Raw genomic sequence first — 18366 nt, forward strand, 5'->3', positions numbered from 1 at the left:
TGGCTCCTCCTTCCCACCACTCCGGCCCTGGGGTTTGGGAAGAGGTGAGGTGATAAGAGGAGGAGGAGGTGTCTTCTCACCGGAGCTGGTGGAGGGGAGGGACTGGCAGTGGCGATACCAGGGCCACTCAGCCCTCGCTTTTCACAAGCACTTTCTTTTTTGGGTGGAAGAAATTGGAGGGAGGGGGTGAACAATCTGTGGTTGATGAGCCAGGTTGTAAGACCCTCTGACAGTCCCTCAGGTTATAGGGGTACCACCCCAGCCACCCTCTTCCTCCAGGGACATGTCCCCAGGTGCATCTGGTTCTGAGACTCCTAATCCCTCCTGCCCCAGAAAGCTGGGTGAGAGCTCTGGGTCATCCTGTTCAGGGGCAGGGGGATGGATCACTTGACCTGAGGACTAGTGTGGAAGGGAGGGGGGAAAGCAAGGGAGGAGTAAGACTCCATTTGCCTCCCACAGCCAAGCACTTAGCAGAAGTTCCCCCCAAAGAGGTGTCAGCATTCAACTGTCTCAACATCTTCTGGAGATAGTCATTACTGAAATCTTGCAGGTTTCCCAAAAGGTAGCCAAGGATCCCAAGGTCACCGTCTCTTTCAAGCAATGCTGCCCCACTTGGAACAGCAGGCAGAAACGCCCGCCTTTCTTAAAGCAGGGGAAATGATGGGTAAGGGGGGAGGAGGCCTGTCCTGGTTCTGGTCTCCATTGTCAGGGGCTGTGCTGATTCTCTCCCCCCTCCACCTTCCCTGGGTCATGCCTGCCCCCTGGGGTCCCCAGCTTTGCCTTCGCCTGCCAGCCTGCCTCTCGGTTCAGCTCTAGTTGGGAGCAGAGAGTCCCCATGGACGCCTAAGGGTGAAGCCCTGTTGGGCTGGGACAGAGATGTAGAGATTCAGCCCCCAGGGGAGAATTGAAGAGGGCTGGGGAGGCGGGGGAGAGGAAAGGTTGGCCTTTACCAGATGAAAGTATTTTTCAAAACACTCTTTAAAAATGTAAATCTTTATCTATATATTGACATGCAAAAAATTCCATGACACCTTGTGGAGTGAAAAAGAAAAACACATTACAAAGCAGCACGTGTGGTGTTTATATAAAATTATGTGTGTGCTCGAGCACGCACACGCACGCACACAAATGACAGAAACAAGGAGGCTGGTGCAGGGAGCGACATCTGGAAGAGTGGTCACCAAAAAGTTAATCTTAAATTTGGGGTGATTTATACAGTTCTGATTTTACTTTTACTGCTTATGTTTTCTATATGAGTATGTTTTATCTTTATATACAGGAAAACTCCCAATGATGCTATTTTCAATGGGGGGGGGGGAGGGAAAAGATAGTTTTCATTGTAAAAGGAATATAGCTACATTAGTCAACAGAAAAGGAAAAATAGAACAGAAAAGCGATAGTCCTATCACCTGAGCAGCCCTTCAGAACATGTGGAGGGTTTCCTTCCTGTCAGCCGGCTTCTGAATCTGTTCAAAGTAGCTTTTCCATCTCGGTATAATAGCAGATTGGAAGGTGCCGCACAGGCACCCCATCTCATGTAAGGCTCAGGGCTCCTCTGAAAAGATCAGTTTCCCCCAGTCTACTGAAGCACTGGAGGCTGACATTCAGGCAAGGGAAGTGATTTGCTCAGGTCACACACACCTGAGTGAGGGAAGAGCCAGTCCTGAGACTGAGCGCTGGCAGCCCAGTGCTACTTGGTGCCTTTCTAGTGCCCCTGGTGCCATGCCCAGGTGAGAGCTTTTGTAGGCCCAGCCTGGCTCAAGGCCCTGCAGAGCCCAGGCTGTTGTCAGATGTATTCGCCAAGGAACCAGGTTCCAGGTCTGCCTGGGCCTCTGGCAGGGAGTAAGAGCACAACCGCTTCATGCAAAGCCACTTAGCACAGAGCGTGGACACACGGTGGCCCTCCATGAATATCTGTTGAGCATTCATGGTGGAAATGGCACTGAACCTGCGAGTGCTGCGAGAAGGCCCATTGCATCCCATCTGAGCCATCACGGAAGGCTCCCCGTAGGAGAGGGCCTTGGAGCTGAGCTTTCAAAAGTGGGTGGAATTTCCACGAGGGTCCAGAGAAGAGAAACGGGCTGGTGCTTCAGGTAGAGGGGCTGACTCTCCCAGAAGGCAAACTCCTGAAGCGAGCAGGGACTCGCTGGTCTACACAGTGGGGGCCTTCTAGTCCCAGCCGCCCCTCGTAGAATTTGTGAAGCATTAGCCACGAGGGGGCGGGGTGAGGCGGGGCGGGGCTGAGGTGGCGGGTGTGTGGGGGATCCAGAGAGCTTCATAAAGCCACAGCAAAGGCGCCGCGACACTAGTGACAGCGGCCCGCTAGAGAGGGAGCCCGGGAGCTGCCGCGCGCCCGCCAAACGCAGGCGCAGGACCCAGGCGTCCGAGTCCAGATTCCGGTGGGGCCCCCGCCCCCGGGGCCCCCGCCCCGCCCCCGTCCTCCAGTCCCTGATCCTCTGGGCCACCCCCGCGAGGAGGGGGTCGGCCCCCGACGGCCGCTGGAAGGTGCCCGCCCGCCCCGTATGGGCATCGTGGAGCCAGGCTGCAGAGACATGCTGACGGGCACCGAGCCGATGCCAGCGAGCGATGAGGGCCGGGCGCCCGGCCCCGACCCGCAGAACCGCTACTTCTACCCGGAGCCGGTCGCGCAGGACGCAGCTGAGCGCCGCGGGGGCTCCAGCCTGGGGGCGCCCTATGCCGGGGGCGCCCTGGTGTCCGCCCCGCCCGGCCGCTTCCTCGGAGCCTATGCCTACCCACCCCGGCCCCAGGCCCCCGGCTTCCCCGGGCCCGGCGAGCCCTTCCCGCCGACGCCGGGCGCCGAGGGCTATCAGCCCGCGGACGGCTACGCGGTCCCAGACCCGCGCGCAGGACTCTACCCGGGGCCGCGCGAGGACTATGCGCTGCCCGCCGGGCTGGAGGTGTCGGGGAAGCTGAGAGTCGCGCTCAACAACCACCTGTTGTGGTCCAAGTTCAACCAGCACCAGACGGAGATGATCATCACCAAGCAGGGACGGTGAGTGAGGCGCGCGCCGCAGCCCGGAACTCGGACGCCTGTCTCTCTCTCTCTCTCTGTTTTTCTGTCTAGACGTGGCTCGTGTCTCCGTGTCCCTCACTGTTTGGGTTTAGCCTTTGGGGGGAGGGAGAGGGGCTGGTAGGGAAGTTGTGGGCCTTGTTTATCCCGGGAGATTACACTAACAGGCAGAACCCAGAAGAAGGATGGATGAGGGTGGGTGCAATGAGAGTTACCTTGGCTTAGGGGTTTACCCAGAACTGGTGTGTGCCCTGCTCTTTGCCTGAATCCGGGGCGCAGCAGGCAGAGGGGGTGCAGTGTTGTGGGTTTGACAGGGCAGGACACCTCTTAGCCCCTGTGTTTGGGGAAATGGAGGGGAAGGGCAGAGTCTTGCAATGTAACCAGCACTGACGCAGTCCTCATCTTCCCAGGCCCCTGGTGCCCACTTCACCCAGCCCCTCATCTTCCCAGGCCCCTGGTGCCCACCTCACCCAGCCCCTTTGCTGCTGTTGTTCACAGGTCAGCTTTGGGAAGGGAGGTAAGACTAGGATTTAGTGACACAGAGACACAGTGGTCAAGTTTCCTTTCCGGTAGTTCTTTGAGTTCATGTCATGTGTGTGTGTATGTGTGTGTGTGTGTGTGTGTGTGTGTGTGTGTGTGTTGGGGGGTTGGTAAAGTGTGTGTGGGGCACAGATCTCTTCCAAAAACAGGCTCTTGCCAGAGGGCCCAAATGCCCATGGGCCCAAGCAGGCGAGGCGAAGCCAACCCATGGGTCCCAGCTGGCAGCCAGCCCCATATTCTGTACCCTTTGAGGTCTGTCCCCTGAAAGCCTATGCTACACATTCACTGGTCCAGCCTGCGGAACCCATGGCTTAGGACCCTCGGGGCTCAGCTCATGTGGGGTAGGGTTTGGGGCTGGTAGGGTTTGCTTCCGGAGAGAGCCTCCTGCGTGGGGAAAGAAAGAGAAACTCGCAAGTTGTGTGGTATTTGTTTAGTAAGCAAGACTCTGAGCAGGCCCTGCCGGTGTTTGTCATGGGAGAGTGTGCACCCACCTTTCCCAGGAGGGGCCATGTGGTTGGGACCTGTCTGTGGAGGGGCTGTCATCAGTGGACTTGGGGAGTGTTAAAGAGTGTATACCAAGTATGGAGCTTGGAGAGAAAGACAGCAGAGGCCATACTGGCCTGGGGGTTGACATTTAGTCTGGGTATTGCTGGAACATTCTCCCCTCCTGATGATTTCTGTGGAGTCACCTGGGATTGAGGGACCTGTACACCAACCACAATCGGCTCAAGTTGCTGAGCTGTTCCTCTTTCCTTGGGATGGGCCCAGGAAAGTTGGCATTTTCTTCAACAGCATGACCTTCATCTCCTGAACCTTCTGATCATTCCTCTCTGCTCCCTGGAAACCTAGCCCTTCTGGGTCCACCCAGGCACAGCCCAAGCTTGTAGTCCCATTGTGTCTGAATTGGAGGGGACCCAGAAGATTTTTTCCAGTCCCCTCCCTCCCTGCACAGATAAGGAAATGGGCCCAGAGACAGTAAGAGACTCTTCTGAGGTTACACAGCACACCCTTCACTGGCAGAACTGCCTGGGTTTCTCCCATGGCCAGGAGTAAAAACAGCCCCTACACTCTCCGTGGGCCTTGATGCATTCAGAGTGCTTTCACTTCCATTATTTCTCTGTGTGCTAGGTAGGTCAAGCAGTCTTCCCATTACATAGCTGGGGGCACTGAGGCGCAGGGATAGTAAGTGGCTTACATTCAGTCACACAGAGGCCTGAACTTGGGCCTCCACCCTGTGGTGTGGTCAGGAAGCCTTCCCACCCTGGGATCTGGGTCTCCCCACAGCCTGCTGTCAGGCCCCGGCCCCTCCAGTTTGAGAGGTGAGGTGGATGGAGCGTCAGCCGGAACTTCAGGGACCTGACGGGTACTGGGCCAGTTGTGGTTTGCCCACAGGCTGTTTAGGGAGGTATCTCAGGGGATGCATCTCTGAATGTGGGTCCCCATCTCTGCCCCTCCAGTCTCCTTCTGTCCTTTAGGCTCCTGCCGAATAATTCTCTCTTGACAAGTTTTGTTGTCTCCTTTCTAGATCCATACACTTACTTTTGTGAATTATGAAAAATTCTAGTAGCTCTGGCCCATACGGCTCAGTGGTTAGAGCGTCGGCCCACACACTGAAGGGTCTTGATTCGACTCCCAGTCAAGGGCACGTACCTGGGTTGCAGTTTCAATCCCTGGCCCTAGTTGGGGCGTGTGTGGCGGAGGCATCCGATCGGTGTGTCTCTCTCACATTGATGTTTCTCTCTCCCCGTCCCTCCCTCTCTTCCACTCTCTAAAAATCAATGGAAAAAATATCGTAGTGTGGGGATTAACAACAACAAAATTCCAGTATAGTTGACCCTCAAACAATATGCATTTGAACTGAGCATCTTAACTTACACGCCTATTTTTTTCAATAAATACCGTAAGTGCATTTATTCATCCTTATGATTTTCTTCTTTTTTTTAAATATAGCTTTATTGATTTCAGAGAGAGGAAGGGAGAGGGAGAGAGAGAGAAACATCAATGGTGAGAGAGAGTCATTGATCGACTGCCTCTTACACGCCCCGGACTGGGGATCGAGCCCGCAACCGGGGCATGTGCCCTGACTGGGAATCGAACCTCGACCTCCTGGATCCTAGGTCGATGCTCAACCTAGGCCTTATGGTTTTCTTAGTTACATTTTCTTTTCTCTAGCTTACTTTATTATAAGGATACGGTATATACTTATAACATATAAAATATGTTGTTACTTGACTTTATGTTATCTGTTAAGCTTCGATTACTGGTCAACAGTAGGCTATTAGCAGTTAAGTTTTGGTCGAGTCAAAAGTCGTTAAGTGAATTTTCGACTGCATGGGGGTTGGCACCCCTGCCCCCGTGTGGCTCCCGGGTCAGCTGTATATACAAAAGTGGAGAGGAAACTGTAGCGGACGCCCACCTACCCATTCCAGCTGCAGCGGGCAGCGCTGGCCCGGCCGCCCTCCTTCCCCCCGCTCACTTCGCTTCCACCCTCTGGGCTGCAGCTGTATCAGTGAAAGTGTAAAGAATTAGTAAATCCTAGACACAATGTTATTTCATCCTTAAGCATTCCTTTATGTATCTCTAAAAATAACTTTAAAAAAATAAACACAATACCATTAGCAAACCTGAAAAGAAATGCCTAAATATCGTCACATCTCCCAGACTGTTTCACAAGCGTGGGGTGTGCGTGTGCGTGTGCGCGTGCGTGTGTGTGTTTTACAATCATCTCTCGCTCTCGACCCGCCCTAAGTGACTGCTTCAGACACGGTGGGCTCCCTTTCGGAAGCGAGCGGTGGCTGCTCCCCATATCCTTTGACTCCCCTCCTTGGACCAGGCCTCAGGGGCCCCATGGTGGGGCGAAAGGGACAGAGGACACGCCACCCCCAATTCAGTCCGACCAGCCCCGAATCACCCCATATCTGAGCTTGGGCTCCAGTGACCTGGGAAGTTGGCAGCCATTTTCTTCTGCTACCTGCTTCTGAAAAGCAAGAGTTGGGCTCAAAGGACAGCTCCCTTTCTGTCCTCTGCCTTGGCAGTCAGGCTTGTCCCTCCGTGGGTTCCAGTGACCTGCCAGTCACCACCACATCACCCACAGCCTTCTTCCTTTTTGAAAAATCCTTCCAGCCCGGGCCCACCCACAGCCCTGCAGCCTTTTGCGTTGAGCTGACTCACTTGCTCCCAGATCCTTCCTCTCCCTCCCACCTCAGTCCCACCCCTCGGGCTGGACCAGCCGCACAGTCATGCTCTCCTCGACGGGTGGGAGCGGGGTGGGGGCAGGCAGTGGGTGACTCCAGGTCCAGAGACTGAGCCAGGCAGCTCAGGTGGGGCTGGGACGGGGAAGCTGAGGACAGACGGATGGACTGGCTAACTGGAGGCTTGGTGTTCAAGTCTGTGTGTTTGTAGAGACTTGGGGTGCCTGATGGCGCCCACCCCAGGCCTGTGCTACGTTTCTGTGCTGCACTGTATTTGTGCTATGGATGTGCTGGTGAGCCTGTAATAGTTGACGGTAGACATTCTCAGTAGAGGAAGAGAGAGGCTGGTGTCTGGGTGTGTGGGTGTACATTTATTGCCGGCAATCCCCACTTTTCTGGGTGTGATTAGCTGATTATTATAATTAAAATAACTTTGGGTAGGTCTGTTGTTAAGTAGCTCAGCTTGCATTGTGTGTGTCTGTGTGAAGTTACGGGCTGATGAAACAATCTCTGTCCCACACAATCCTCCGTCGCTGGCCTCACAGCCATTGAGGTTTCCCCTTCTCTACATTCCCAATTCCAAGAATTTGACAAATTGTTCAAAAATATTTTCAGTTTTAAGGTTGCTTTAATTTCGGCTGACTGGTTTTATTTCTCGTAGGGCAGGTGAAAACAGCTTTGCTTTCTGTTTGGTCGTTTGCTTATGGCCATTTGGTTTTTATTAAGTAGGCCTGAGGCTGGCGGGAGGAGGAGACCCCTCGGTGGGGAGTGCATTTTGATAGGTAAGAGGCATGGCCCGAGAACCCTCCTAAAAGGTGGTACCAGTTTACATCCCCATCTATAGTGTGTGAGAAGACCCATTTTCCCACAGGCCCATCAGCATTATATAGATATTACCAGTTTTGAAACATTTTGCCAACATGACTGACAAAAACTGTCTCCTTTTAATTTGTACTTAATGGTGGTGAACTGGAGCGTGTCAGAGGTGTTCGGGATTGGGAAGGGATACGATGTTGCTGCAGATATCTCAAGGCAGGATGGTTTTTAGGGGCAGTAGAGGAATTTGAGATCTTGAAACTTGTCCCCCGAGAGCAGAATGGTCAGTGGACTTTTGGGGGGCCTCAGTTTGGCACCAGACCCATTGTTACTCCCTGTTCCTTCCCAGCAAAGTGTCATGTAAATCAGGGGCTATTTTAGGATTCCAGCTGGTGATGATTCTAGACTTTTAGGGTGAAATTGAGACCTCCCTTCCCCTCTCCCCTTTGCCCGTCTCTTCCTGTGTGCCTTCCATTTCCCTCTACCAGCGCTAAGCGAGATGGAGGGACAGAGACCACAGTCTGTGCTCTGTAGCCAGGAGACTCCGGCTCTGCTCTCCCACCAAGGAGCCATCACCAAACCTCTTCAGGCTCCTTTTCTTCAAGTATAAAATTGAGCCCGGCCGAGTGTGGCTCAGCGGTTGAGCATCAACCTAGGATCCAGGAGATCGGGGTTCCATTCCCCGTCAGGACACATGCCCAGGTTGTGGACTAGACAGCCGATCAAGGACTCTCTCATCATTGATGTTTCTCTCTCTCTCCCTCTCCTTTCCTCTCTCTGAAATCAATAAAGATATGTTAAAAAAAAAAAGGTATAAAATTGAAAATAACATTTTATGTCTCAAAGGGCTGGTTCAATGAACTGGCTGCTGCATAAGTAGAGGCTCAATGAATATGTTCCCTTCTCTCCCTTAATTCCTACAAGTTTGGATAGGAACCAGTGACCATATAGGAAACGTGTGAGTGGCCTGACCACTGTCGTAGAATGAGTTGGTGGTAAGAATGGGTTGAAAATATTCTCCCACCCTCGATTGCTCAAGGCCTCTTCCTAACCTTTGATTTCTCAGATTGACTGGCCTGCTGAGCCCCTGGGACCCAGGGCCTGAAACTGGAACTTTGGACTCTTGCTCAGGGTCCTTGGGCCTGGCCAGAGGGCTTTGACAGCTCTGGGCCTGGAAGAAAGTGGGATGGGGGTGGCATGGGAGAGAAGGTGAGCTGAGTTTCACATCTTTGGAACTTCTTAACAGCTGTCAGAGAAAAGATGGACGGGAGTTATTATCTCCATTTACGGGTGAAGAAACTGAGATTTGTTTTGACAATTAACTTATCCAAGGTCATAGGGCCGGTAAGTCTCTTGATCTCAGCGCAGGAGAGTCTGAGGAAGGCAGGAATGTGGTAATGCCCTCCGATGAGACCTCCCCAAGATTACTAAGGGCGTTTTGCTGGGACCCTCTGGCACTAGGATCTACCCCATGGTGTTCCTAGGGCCCTGGAACTCTCTTTCCCCCAGGTTTCCTGACTCGCGGACTAGTGCCTTTCTTCCCCTCTTATGGAACTTCTCTTAAGAGGAGGGAAAAAGTGTGTGGGAATGAAAAATAATTTTGATGAGGGTAACTCTGACATCCTGAAAACTCTGCTCTTCCAGCCTGTGTTAGAAAGGGTGAGCCACTGGAAATTATGGTGGCTGGTGCTGGTAAAGGTGGTGGTTGTCTTGATGGTGGTGATGGTGGAAGGGGTAATCGTAGTGATGATGATAGTGGAAGCTGATGGTTGTGGTAATGGCTGAGGTGCGGTTGTAGTGATGGTGGTGATGGGGATAGTGATGGTGAAGGTGATGGAGATGGTGGTGGTAGGGGAGTGCTTCTTTTTCTGAATTTATTACTCTGGCACAATAATGCAGAATTCCAACACCAATGTCCTCCACTTTCCCTGGGAACTAGGACTTCAACTATGAGGACTGTGTTTGATAGAGCCCTATTTCAGGTAGGTGGAAAGCTCCACCTAGGACTTTAGCTACTTCTCTGAAGGCCCAGGCCTAGGGCAGGCAATACCACAGACATCAGGCCCAGAAGGATGGGGCAGGGAGAGCCTGTGGATGGGTGCCATGAGGCTAGGAGTGTGTTAGCACCGTGAGAGCCGCAGTGGAGAGGGTGGATATCAGACTGAGGCCAGACCAGGGCTCGGGGGACTGTGGCTTGAGGACCTAGTAGGAATTGCCTGTGGGGGACTGGCTTGAGGCTTTGGTCCCCTAGGAAGCAAACTAAGGTTACAGACAGTGGTGTGCAGCTAATGTCTAGCAACTAACCCTCTGAAAGAAAAACGTTTATTTATTTATTTAAATCCTCACCTGAGGATATTTTTTCCCACTGCTTTTAGAGAGAGTGGATGAGAGAGAGAGAGAGAGAGAGAGAGAGAGAGAAACATCAATATAAGAGAGACATATCAATTGGTTGCCTCCCCTGCACACCCAGACCAGGGCCTGGGATTGAGCCTACAACCAAGATACGTGCCCTTGTCCAGGATCAAACCCGGGACTCTTCAGTCCATAGGCCGATGCTTTAACCACTGAGCCAAACTGGCTAGAGCTGAAAGCGAAATATTTTTAGAAGCCCTGATTCATAGTGATTGCTGATTTCCAAGATATAAATACTCTTATGGTGGTTGATTTCAAGCTACCCATGTGATATTACTAAATGTGGAGTTGGGAAGAGTCGTGGAGTGGTGCATATTATCTAGATTTCCACATACAGGTACAATAGACATAAATAACCTCAGCAGCAGAGATAATAGGAAAATGTAGTAAAATATTTGGGAAGTGATGATTTTTGAGTATGTATTACCTTGGTTTATAATGTAGCTCAAAAGTAAGTTTACAGTTGTTTGTATGGAAAATAATACAATAATTAATAAACAATAATACAAGAATAAACTCTGTTTCTCATACTTACAACTGTAAACCTACTTTTGCCCCACCCTGTGTTTCATTGTGAATTTATATAACTTACTTTTTATTTATTTATTTTTTAAAGAATTTTTTTATTGCCCGACTGGGTGTGGCTTAGCGGTTGAGCATCGACCTAGGATCCAGGCAATCGGGGTTCAATTCCTGGTCAGGGCACATGCCTGGATTCCGGGCTCGATCAATGACTCTCTCATCATTGATGTTTCTGTCTCTCTCTCCCCCTCTCCTGTTCTCTCTCTGAAATCAATAAAAATATATTTTTTAAAAAAAAAGAAAAAAAAAGAAAATGGACCATTGCTTAAAAAAAAAAAAAAAAAAAAATTTATTGATTTCAGAGAGAGGGAGAGAGAGAGAGAAACATCAATGATGAAAGTCATTGATTGGCTACCTCCTGCACGACCCCTACTGGGGATCAAGCCTGCAAGCTGGGCATGTGCCCTGACCAGGAATTGAATCCTACCTTCTGGTTCATGGGTCGATTCTCAACCACCGAGTTATGCCAGCTGGGCAACTTAATATTTATTTATACTTATATTTTTATTTTTTGTTAATCCTCACTAGAGGATATTTTTTCCATTGATTTTTAGAGAGAGTAGAAGGGAAGGAGGAAGGGAGGGAAGAGAGAGAAAGGGGGGGAGGGAAGGGAGAGAAAGGGAGGGAGGGAGGGAGGGAGAGAGGGAGGGAGGGAGGGAGGGAGGGAGAAGAAAGAGGGAGAGAGAAAGGAAAGAAAGAAAGAAAGAAAGAAAGAAAGAAAGAAAGAAAGAAAGAAAGAAAGAAAGAAAGAAAGAAAGAAAGAAAGAAAGAAAGAAAGAAAGAAAGAAAGAAAGAAAGAAAGAAAGAAAGAAAGAAAGAAAGAAAGAAAGAAAGAAAGAAAGAAAGAAAGAAAGAAAGAAAAGAAAGAAAGGAAGGATTGAACCTGCAATCCGGGTACATTCCCTTGACTGGGAATCGAACCCGTGACCTTTCAGTGAACGGGCCGACGCTCTAACCACTGAGCAACACCGGCCAGGGCTATAACAATTTTTAAATTTGGCTGTTGAACAAATGGATGGCAAACACCCTGAACATGTCCAGTTGGCTGTCCTGAGGGGTGGGAGCCAGTGGGGCCCAGCACTGGGGACCTTTGCACAAGGTGTGGCTGTCCGAGGGGCTGGGGGCTGATCCGTGTTGGTGGGTCTCTGTTCTCCCCAGGCGGATGTTCCCATTCCTGTCATTTACTGTGGCTGGGTTGGAGCCCACCAGTCATTACCGGATGTTTGTGGACGTGGTCTTGGTGGACCAGCACCACTGGCGGTACCAGAGCGGCAAGTGGGTGCAGTGTGGAAAGGCCGAGGGCAGCATGCCAGGTATGCGCCCGCTTGGGAGGAGCGGGCACGCTTTTTCTCCAAGATTGGGCGCCCCCTTGTGGATCCAAGGGGAACCCCCAAGTGCCTGCACCTGACACCTAGGATTTAGTTCCCCATCGCACCGTGCCCCACCCCTCCTACTTCTCGCTTCCTTTCTGTCATCACTTTTCTGCTTTGCTCTGGCCTGCCTTCTGCTCTGTCCTCTGCCCACACCTCCCCTTGCCCTGCTTGTGTGCTCCTCCCCCTGCATCCTTTCTGATATCCCCTCAGGACAGGCAAAGAAGGCCCCCTCACTGTGGGTCTGGCCCTGGGGGCTGCATGCCAAACGTTAACTGTCCACAGGAAACCGCCTGTACGTGCACCCAGATTCCCCCAACACTGGAGCCCACTGGATGCGCCAGGAAGTTTCATTTGGGAAACTAAAGCTCACGAACAACAAAGGGGCCTCCAACAATGCGACTCAGGTAGGACCCCTTCCTGGGGGCTAGCCCCCTCGCCCCCCGGTCCGGAGCCCACAGGGGTGCCCTGCAAGCTGATACTGCTTTATAAGAATCATTTTTCTTCCTCTCTGTTTTTTTCCACCCACCTTGAGGGGAAGATGAGGTGGGAAGAAGCTGAATCTCAGGGCAGACAGTGTCACATTCAGGCTGACACAGGTCAAGCCAGTCTGGGGGTTTCTCCGCCAAATCCCAGGCTGCCATCGCTTGGGTAATATGCTAGGCGTAGAGTTGGTACCTGTGGTCCCAGGGAATGGATGTTCTGAAAAGCCCTGTTTGTGCTAATACCTTGGTCACAGTAGACATCTGGGGATAGGAAATGGGGCAAGAGGGTAGAACTGGTGCCTCCAAGGGACTGGAGTTGGAAGGCCTGGGGAAAGTTGCATGGTGTCAGGGCAGGGGAATGGATATGATGACCTCAGGGTGGGGGGAATCTTTCAGACTCCCTCCTCCCCACCTCCACAACCTTCTTGCTCTCTCTCAGATGATTGTGCTCCAGTCCCTCCATAAGTACCAGCCCCGGCTGCACATTGTCGAGGTGAATGATGGGGAGCCAGAGGCGGCCTGTGATGCTTCCAACACGCATATCTTCACTTTCCAAGAAACCCAGTTTATTGCCGTCACCGCCTACCAGAATGCCGAGGTGGGGGCTGCCCCAGCAACCAAGTGTGGGCCTGAGCCTGGGAGGGGGAGGACAGAGAGAGTGGGGCCCCCAGTCTCCCTTGGGAGAGATTTTGGAAGTTTCCTAGCCCCACGATCAGGACTCAGGACACTCTGTTTCCCCTCTCTCTAGATTACTCAGCTGAAAATTGATAATAACCCTTTTGCCAAAGGATTCCGGGAGAACTTTGAGTCGTAAGTGCCACTGGTTTTAACTCATCTTCAAAGAGGCCTCCTCTTGGTCCCTCCTGAGACGGGGACCCCAGACATGTACTCAGCATATTTCCCTCTGCCCCTGAGAATGGAAGAGACTGGGATGGGTGCTGGAGGGCTGGTGGGCCAGGGAAGAAGGGTCTGGGAGGGATGTGGAACAGGCAGGCTCATAGGTGACCAGCACCGCTCCTGACCCCTGTCTTCTTGCCTCCTATTTTTTTAGCATGTATACATCTGTTGACACCAGTGTCCCCTCCCCGCCTGGACCCAACTGTCAATTGCTTGGGGGAGACCACTACTCTTCGCTCCTACCCAACCAGTATCCCGTTCCCAGCCGTTTCTACCCCGACCTTCCTGGCCAGGCCAAGGATGTGGTTCCCCAGCCTTACTGGCTGGGGGCCCCCCGGGACCACAGCTACGAGACCGAATTTCGAGCAGTCAGCATGAAGCCTGCATTCTTGCCCTCGGCCCCTGGGCCCACCATGTCCTACTACAGAGGCCAGGAGGTCCTGGCACCTGCAGCTGGCTGGCCTGTGGCCCCCCAGTACCCTCCCAAGATGGGACCAGCCAGCTGGTTCCGCCCCATGCGGACTCTGCCCATGGAACCTGGTCCTGGTGCTTCAGAGGGGCGAGGGCTAGAGGACCAGGGCTTCACCTCGCTGTGGACTGAGATCACCCCCATCCGGCCAGAGTCGGGCGATTCAGGACTGGGCGAAGGAGACTCTAAGAAGAGACGTGTGTCCCCCTATCCTTCCAGTGGCGACAGCTCCTCCCCTGCTGGGGCCCCCTCTCCTTTTGATAAGGAAACTGAAGGCCAGTTTTATAACTATTTTCCTAATTAAGCAAATGACTCGGTGAAAGGAACAGAAAGAGTGTTATAGGTTGGAGGACACCAACTAACATAGGCCACAGACTCAGGACTGAGTGGCCCCCAACTCCCTCTGATCCTTCACCTTTTGTAGTTGGTATGGAAAGAGGGGGGTCAAAAAGGATTCTGGGGTTCATTGGCTGCTTCTTGGACCGTGGTGAAACCGAAAAGGAGTGTTCCCTCCCCTTCCTGTGCCCTGACTACAGTCTTTTACCTGGTGCTGCTTCTGGCTGTGGGGTCCCAGCTGGAGAAGAGAAAACAGAACTAGAAGGTCTTGGATACAAAGGAGCATCCTATTTTCTGGGGGGTGGGTCAGGGGTTCAGGTGTAGAAGTGGAGGCTCAGTTCTCTTCCTCTGTAGAGGAACTTTCAGCATTTTTATTTGTGTGTGTTAATCCCTGATCTGAAAATAAAGGTACATAGATTTTATAACAGTGAGCCAGCCAGGATCAGGGAGAGGACTCAGGTGATTTGGGGCAGCTGGCCTGGGCCCGTCCACTCAGAGACAGCCCATCCCGCGGGAGGGACTGGGAATGGAGGGGGGGTGCCCGTCTCAAGATACAAGGACTTGGGGAGGGTTGGTTATGTGTGTGCGCTCGCGCTTTTTTCTTTTTTATTTTCTTGAACAAGGCGGCTATTTATTGTACAGAGAGTGATGTCTGGATACATTTCTCTTGTCTTCATCACTTTCTGAAAATAAACATGAAACTGTCAAGTGTATCCTGCTCTGGTGCCGGGTGGGGGACATGGGGACTGCACTGGGAACTGCAAATGCATCGAAGTTGTTCTGTGGGCTCGGGAACTGAACCCCAACGTCTGAAGAACCTGTACCCCCTGGAAACCCGAAGTGGCTTCATTCAGGGAGTAAACTGAGTTAGAGCAAGAACATGTCCCACCTTCAGTGCTCAGATTGATGGTGGAAGCCACCTCGTAAGGCGACTTGAGACAGAACCATCCCTCTGCCTGTGTGTGTGTGTATCCTGACCTGTGGAGGAGGGGTGTGAGGTCAAGGCCAGAGGACAGGACTGGGGTGGGGGTCGGGGGTCTGAGGGGAAGGATGGCCTTAATTTTTTTCTTTTTTGCATTTGTAGCAACTTTGGTTCTCCATCTTCATCTTAGGGTAGTTTAAGGATTAAAGGAGTAAATGTAAGTTGGACCACATGAAGCCACTGTTTTTGTAGGTCAAGAACAGCCAAATATTGACAACTTCATATGATTCAACCTAATACATGTAAAAGGTTTCAAACAGTGTCTGATAAATAATAAGCACTAAGTACCTAAATTATTGTTGTTGTTACTACTAATTCTCTAGCTCTGTTTCTCTCTCTCTTTACACACAAATGAATTGTTTGATAGATGCTTCTTTTAAAGAATTTAAGCATTGCAGAAAAGCATAAGAACAGCAATAAATTATCCCAAATCTTACCGCCCATCAATAATTATCATTAACATTAGGTAGGTTAGATAGAAAGATAGAAATACTTTTATAAAATTGGAATCATACTGAAAATGCCCTTTTTTTTAAGTGCAACTTATTTATTTTTTAAATGTGTCTTTATTGATTTCAGAGAGAGGAAGGGAGAGGGAGAGAGAGCGATAGAAACATCAATGCTGAGAGAGAGTCATTGATTGGCTGCCTCTTGCACGCCTCCTACTGGGGATCCAGCCCGAAACCTGGGCGTGCGCCCTGACTGGGAATCAAACCAGCGACCTCTCGGTGCATGGGTCCACGCTCAACTACTGAGCCACACCGGTTGGGCTGAAAATGCTTTTTTTAATCAACACTTAATACTACCGAATTTTATTATTATTTTTTTAAATGTATCTTTATTGCTGAGAGTATTACAGGTGTCCCATTTTTCCCCGCAACTGACCCCCTCCACTTCGCTCCCACCCCCTCCCCAGGCCTTCATCCTGTTATTGACTGTGTCCATGGGTTATGCATATATGCATATAACTTCTTTAGTTAATCTCTTCCCACCCTCCACCCCCCCTTCCCTCTTTCCTCTGAAATATGATCGTCTGTTGCCTGCATCAATGTCTCTGGATCTATTTAGTTTGTCAGATTCTTTTTTTCATTAGCTTCTTCTTAAAGACCCTTCAACATTTCCTGTAGTGCTGGTTTGGTGGTGATGAACTCCTTTAGCTTTTTCTTATCTGTGAAGCTCTTTATCGGACCTTCAGTTCTAAATGATAGCTTTGCTGGGTAGAGCAATCTTGGTTGTAGTTCCATGTTTTTCATCACTTTGAATATTTCTTGCCTCTTCCTTCTGGCCTGCAAAGTTTCTGTTGAGAAATCAGCTGACAGTCATATGGGTGCTCCCTTGTAGTAACTAATTGCTTTTCTCTTGCTTCTTTTAAGATTCTCTCTTTGTCTTTAACCTCTGGCTTTTTAATTATGAGTTGTCTTGCTGTGGGACTCTTTGGGTTCCTCTTGTTTGGGACCCTCTGTGCTTCCTGGACTTGTCAGCCTATTTTTTTCCCCAGGTAGGAGAAGTTTTCTGTCATTATTTTTTCAAATAGGTTTTCAATTTCTTGCTCTCTTACTTCTCCTTCTGTCAGCCCAATAATACGAATGTTGGGCCTCTTGAAGTTGTCCCAGAGGCTCCTTATACTATCTTCATATTTCTGGATCCTTTTTTCTTTTTGCTCTTCTGGTTGGGTGTTTTTTGTTTCCTCATGTTCCAAATTGCTGATTTGATTCTCAGCATCCTCTACTCTACTGTTGATTCCCTGTAAATTATTCTTCATTTCAGTTCGTGTAGCCTTCATTTCAAATTGGTACTTTATTATGTTACGTATTTTCTCAGTTATTTCCCTAATAGTATGCTTAAACATCCTTATAAACAAAATTCTGAACTCTGTATCTGTTAGCTTACTTGGATCTATTTCATTTAGTTCCTCTTCTAGAGATTTCTTCTGTTCTTCCTTTTGTGACATGTTTCTTTGCCTCCACATTTTGGCTGCTTCCAGGTGTTTGTTTCTATGTATTAGGTAGAGCTGCTGTGCTTCCTGGAATTTGTAGAGTGGCTTTGTGTAGTAGGTATCCTGTAGGGTCCAGTGGCTCAGCCTCCCCAGTCATCTGAGCTGGGCCTTCTAGGTGCGCCCCTGTGTGGGCTGTGTGCACTGTCCTGTTGAAGTTGAGCCTTGGTTGCTATTGACATCACTGGGAGGAATTGACCCCCAGACCAATCAGCTGTGAGCACCAGCTGCAACTACAGCCAAAGAGCTGCTGTGCTGGAGACACCCCTATGGAGCAGGATTTACTTCAGTGAGGCTTTGTTGTTCACCAAGTGCACCCCTTGAGTGTCACTCGTGGATGTGGTAGGGTTTTAATCCAGTGTGATCAAGTCTGACCACCAGGTGCACTGTCTCTGGGGCCTCCCAGGAGATGCAAAGTCAGCCTCTGCCAGTGCCTTGTCCAGGGCCACCCAGCATGAGCTACACAGCAAACCGTAGTTGGCTGCTACTTGTGCTGGGCTTGGCATTGTCTAGGAGAGGCCGAGCTATGAACCAATGCAGCTGCCGCTAGTGCCAGGCCTGGGGCCACTTATCAAGTCGTATGGGGCAGCTGCTGCTTGTTTGAGAGATTTTGGGAAAGTCCTAAGCATGAGGCTCTAGAGGCCACTTGCACAGAAAAGCCCCTGGAAATGGCCTGGATGAGCTGCAGGTGGGGAGGGGCGGGGCCTCTGGGAATCATGGGGCGGGGCCGAAGGTGTGAGTCAGGTGCTGGCGACTCAAACATGGCGCCTGCCTGCCGGCTGTGTGCGGGAGGAGGACTCGCCAAAGGAGCCATGGCCTCCGCCAGCCCTTCTGCCCGGAGGAAGCCGCCCTCCGCCTCTCGCCCGGATCTCAGGCAGGTTAGTTCCTCCCCGAGTGTCCCGGGTCCTTTCCGGCCGCTGCCCGGCGCTGGGCTCAGAGGGCGCGTCCGAGTGAGTCCGTGCCGGGCCCTTTAGAGGAGCTGCTGGGGCTCCTGCAGCCTCCGCGACCCTCAGGGACAGTCCCCGCTGGTTTCACAGCCCGGAGTTGTGGGGACGTCTCTTCCCAGCCTGGAGCCCTGGGCTGGGGGCCTGCTGTGGGGCTGGGACCCCTCGCTACTCCGGGGAACCTCCACCCAGAGATGTCCCTCCCGGGTTTAAACCGCGGCACCGGGTGTGGGCCCCCGGCGGTCTCCGTGATTCAGCCCCGATCAGCCCGCGTCTCCGACCCTCCTACCGGTCTGGGTGCTTCTTCAGTTCCCTGGT

General features: G+C 51.4%; 1 protein-coding gene across 1 annotated transcript; it reads left to right on the forward strand.

The window, feature by feature from the left end:
* The first annotated feature begins 2522 nt into the window (after positions 1-2522).
* TBX21 (T-box transcription factor 21) lies at positions 2523-14097 on the forward strand. Its single transcript, XM_016202231.2, has 6 exons — positions 2523-3013; positions 11731-11885; positions 12228-12349; positions 12867-13025; positions 13176-13237; positions 13479-14097. Exons 1-6 carry the CDS (start codon positions 2523-2525, stop codon positions 14095-14097), a joined length of 1608 nt encoding a protein of 535 aa, XP_016057717.2.
* The last annotated feature ends 4269 nt before the right edge of the window (positions 14098-18366 follow it).

This window comes from Miniopterus natalensis, chromosome 17 (assembly GCF_054644295.1).
Source record: "Miniopterus natalensis isolate mMinNat1 chromosome 17, mMinNat1.hap1, whole genome shotgun sequence".
Taxonomy (NCBI): Eukaryota; Metazoa; Chordata; class Mammalia; order Chiroptera; family Miniopteridae; genus Miniopterus; species Miniopterus natalensis.